The sequence below is a fragment of the Eimeria mitis genome, genomic scaffold (assembly GCF_000499745.2).
Source record: "Eimeria mitis Houghton genomic scaffold, Emh_scaff2411, whole genome shotgun sequence".
Taxonomy (NCBI): Eukaryota; Apicomplexa; class Conoidasida; order Eucoccidiorida; family Eimeriidae; genus Eimeria; species Eimeria mitis.
The window spans coordinates 4642-7962 of NW_013570750.1; the positions used below are offsets into that span (position 1 = coordinate 4642).

General features: G+C 51.4%; 2 protein-coding genes across 2 annotated transcripts in view; both read right to left on the bottom strand.

Moving 5' to 3' along the window:
- Positions 1–1009, bottom strand: part of EMH_0053420 (uncharacterized protein) — a gene marked incomplete at both ends in the record, with an annotated part of 1984 nt that extends 975 nt beyond the window's left edge. Inside the window, one exon of the mRNA XM_013497006.1 lies at positions 53–1009. Coding sequence (XP_013352460.1) covers positions 53–1009 — 957 coding nt within the window. The remainder of the gene's footprint in view (positions 1–52) is intronic.
- A 1335-nt stretch (positions 1010–2344) lies between these two features.
- EMH_0053430 (uncharacterized protein) lies at positions 2345–3259 on the bottom strand (the record flags this gene model as incomplete). The annotated part of the gene is made up of 1 exon (XM_013497007.1): positions 2345–3259. The coding sequence occupies one exon, from the start codon at positions 3257–3259 to the stop codon at positions 2345–2347; it is 915 nt and encodes a 304-aa protein (XP_013352461.1).
- Positions 3260–3321: the final 62 nt, after the last annotated feature.

A 3321-nucleotide genomic window follows, 5' to 3' on the forward strand; every position in this document is an offset into this window, starting at 1 on the left:
TCACATCGTCCAGGGACAGCTGTGACACAACGTCCAGGGACTGCTGTGGCACATCGTCCAGGGACTGCTGTGGCACATCGTCTAGGGACGGCTGTGACACAACGTCCAAGGACGGCTGTGACACATCGTCCAAAGACGGCTGTGTCACATCGTCCAAGGACGGCTGTGACACATCGTCCAGGAACGGCTGTTGCGCATCGTCCAGGGACGGCTGTGGCACATCGTCCAGGGACAGCTGTGACACAACGTCCAGGGACTGCTGTGGCACATCGTCCAGGGATTGCTGTGGCACATCGTCTAGGGACGGCTGTGACACAACGTCCAAGGACGGCTGTGACACATCGTCCAAAGACGGCTGTGTCACATCGTCCAAGGACGGCTGTGACACATCGTCCAGGGACAACTGTGACACGACGTCCAGGGACTGCTGTGACACATCGTCCAGGGACGGCTGTGGCACATCGTCCAGGGACGGCTGTGGCACGTCGTCCAGGGACGGCTGTGACACATCGTCCAAAGACGGTTGTGTCACATCGTCCAAGGACGGCTGTGACACATCGTCCAGGAACGGCTGTGGCGCATCGTCCAGGGACAGCTGTGGCACATCGTCCAGGGACAGCTGTGACACAACGTCCAGGGACAGCTGTGACACATCGTCCAGGGACAGCTGTGACACATCTTCCAGGGACGGCTGTGGCACGTCGTCCAGGGACGGCTGTGACACATCCTCTACTCCCAACTTTGACGTCTTCAGGTACGATTTTGACCTTCCTGACATAATGTAACGAGCCCCACACACCACTATCACTGCAACAGCAGCAATTACAGCCTTAGTCACTCGAGCCCTTTTTCCACAGTACCTCGTAGAAAGAGAAGCTTTACCTGCCTTGTCAGCGACGTCACTGCTGTCTGCGTCCTCTGGGGCGAGATCTGTTCCTTCCCCTGCCACCTCAAGTGGGCCCGAAGCTTTTGGCGACAAGTCGCCTGCAATGCGCTGCAGGATTTCCATTATCTAATACAAAACTGAATGGAGGCGCGCCTTTAAGCGGACCGGCATGTAAATATCTAATGAAACTGCGCAGAGCGGGCGCTCACAGCAACACAGAGGACAGGAGATGGTTCTGGTTGGCAGGATGATGGTGACGGTTGAGTGAATTTTTGTTGAGATGAATTAATGGGGAAAAACTAAAGTAAGAATACTTTTCGTGTACCCGTTGCACAGTGGCTACCAATCTCCAGGGTAGAATGCCTGTTGCAGGGCCAGGCACTACATTGGCGCCAGAGAACTGCGTTAGGAAGTGGAATGAAAGGACAAAAACGCATCCAAACAATAAATGCGATATATTAAATGGAGAAAATGAGTGTCTGGTGGTGGGTAGAGCCTGCGGGCTCAGCTGCGATTCTCATGTGGGAGTTGCATCGACCCTAGAACACAATGTGAACGCAGGCGGGCGCGGAGGAATCCCCAGTCTCTTTTTGTTACTTAACAGAACTCCACGCCATCTTAGAAACGGGCGTTAGGTATTTCGGTAATGCTTCTGAAGAACTTGGACGTGTTATTTAAGGCGTTATTTGAAATTCATTAAAGTTAGCCGGTCGCAGAGGCTTCGTTACTTGCGCCGGCTCTCGCCACCTACATGCTATCTACACAGTGGAGATCGGGCAATGCCCAGAGGGATATGCCGCAAATTGATTAGGCGGATCGGCTTGTAGTGCAAGTACACGAGTGAAGGCAGTTTCTTTAAGTTTCGGGGACCTACTAGCGTTTAGGTACCCTTTGAATTCCTTCACCAGTTGGTGCGGTATGTTTTTTTCCACAGTATTGTCCTAACATATCTAATGCTGCCGTCTGTTATCCGTCTCGCCTTCCTAGTACCAACAGAAAACTCTAACACCCACGGATGTCTCTACATTGAATAAAATCTTTGTACATTTAGTTTCTAACTACAAACTGCGCAGTAATCCAGCGTTCTACGCTGTTATTCATGCACCTGGATTCGCTGGATCATCCACAGTACAGTCCGGCGCAGCGCAAACAAATTCTCGCTGACAAGGGATATGCAGAAACCGGGGTGGGTTCGTCTTCCTCGAAAACAGCGTTTCATTCCCGTTCTGCAATCTGGCTGGTCATGAGGCCAAAAAGAAGTCTTGCCTCACTGACAGCTGGGTGCACCCTCCCTTTTGGGCGGACCTCCCACAAAAAAAACAAGTTAAATGCAGGACTGCGTTTAACTTTCTAGCTACAGCGGCAACTGTAACGAGGCCGGACACCACCGATGCGGACCCCTGCCGCACGAAGAGTAGTGTCACCTGGCAGAACGCACAAAAACAATCAGCTCATAGACTATAAAAGGAACAATGCAATCATCACCAGATCATCCTCTGGTATGCCTTGGCTTAGCAGCCGTAGCATAAGCTCCCTCTTACTCTTCAGCCTGGTTTGGGCATTGTTCGCATTTTCCTTCTCTTGTTGAACCGCAGCCGCCTCTACTTCTTCGTTCGTCCAATTATCTGCAATTTGGTTCAGCTTTCGTATATGTGCGTAGTTCGTAGTGGCATCGGACTCGCGGAATACATGCGCCGCTGCTTCTGCAAGAGCTCCAGTACGAAATGGCTTTCCAGTGTATGGAATCTGGTGTTCGGCAGGGGCATGAGCGGGGTTGTAGGCGCCGTCTCGTTCAAACGGTTGAAGAAATGCCATGAAATGATATCGGGCGTTCAAGTTGGCGTCGTTAAATCTCTTCTCAATCTCCAACAACCATCTGAGTTTCCTAGCTAAGGTTCCATTTACTCGTCTTTTACCACCCCGAGACAGCCCGAAGAATTCCAAGAACTCAGAAGCTGTCCAGTCGTCTCCTGTCACTTCTTGAAAGTTTCTAGGAGCATCACTGTTATTATAATCCTCGCCGCCGCCAGAAACAAGAAAAGGATTCGCCACGCCTAATTTCTGATTCACAGTGTTGAACAATTCCAAATCCTTGAGGCGAAGGGCCACTGTGCGGCAAATGCTGCGTAATAGCTGCAGGTGTTGCACGAAGTCCAGCCGTGCCTGCAGAGAAGAAGCAGGTGGAACTGTGCATTCTCGCATCTTGGCAACGTGATCTTTGATGACCGCCAGAGGGTCTCCCAGGAGACTTTGATCATCCTCAAGCGACGGTGTGAAGTGTAGTTGAAAATTTTGAAGCACTGCCGATGTTGACGAGAAAGCCGCTTGCATTTCCTCTGCTGCTTCATTGAAGTCGTCCATGTACTTCTGCATGCTCACATCGTCCAGTGGTAGCTGTGACGTATCGTCCAGTGACGGCTGTGACACATCGTCCA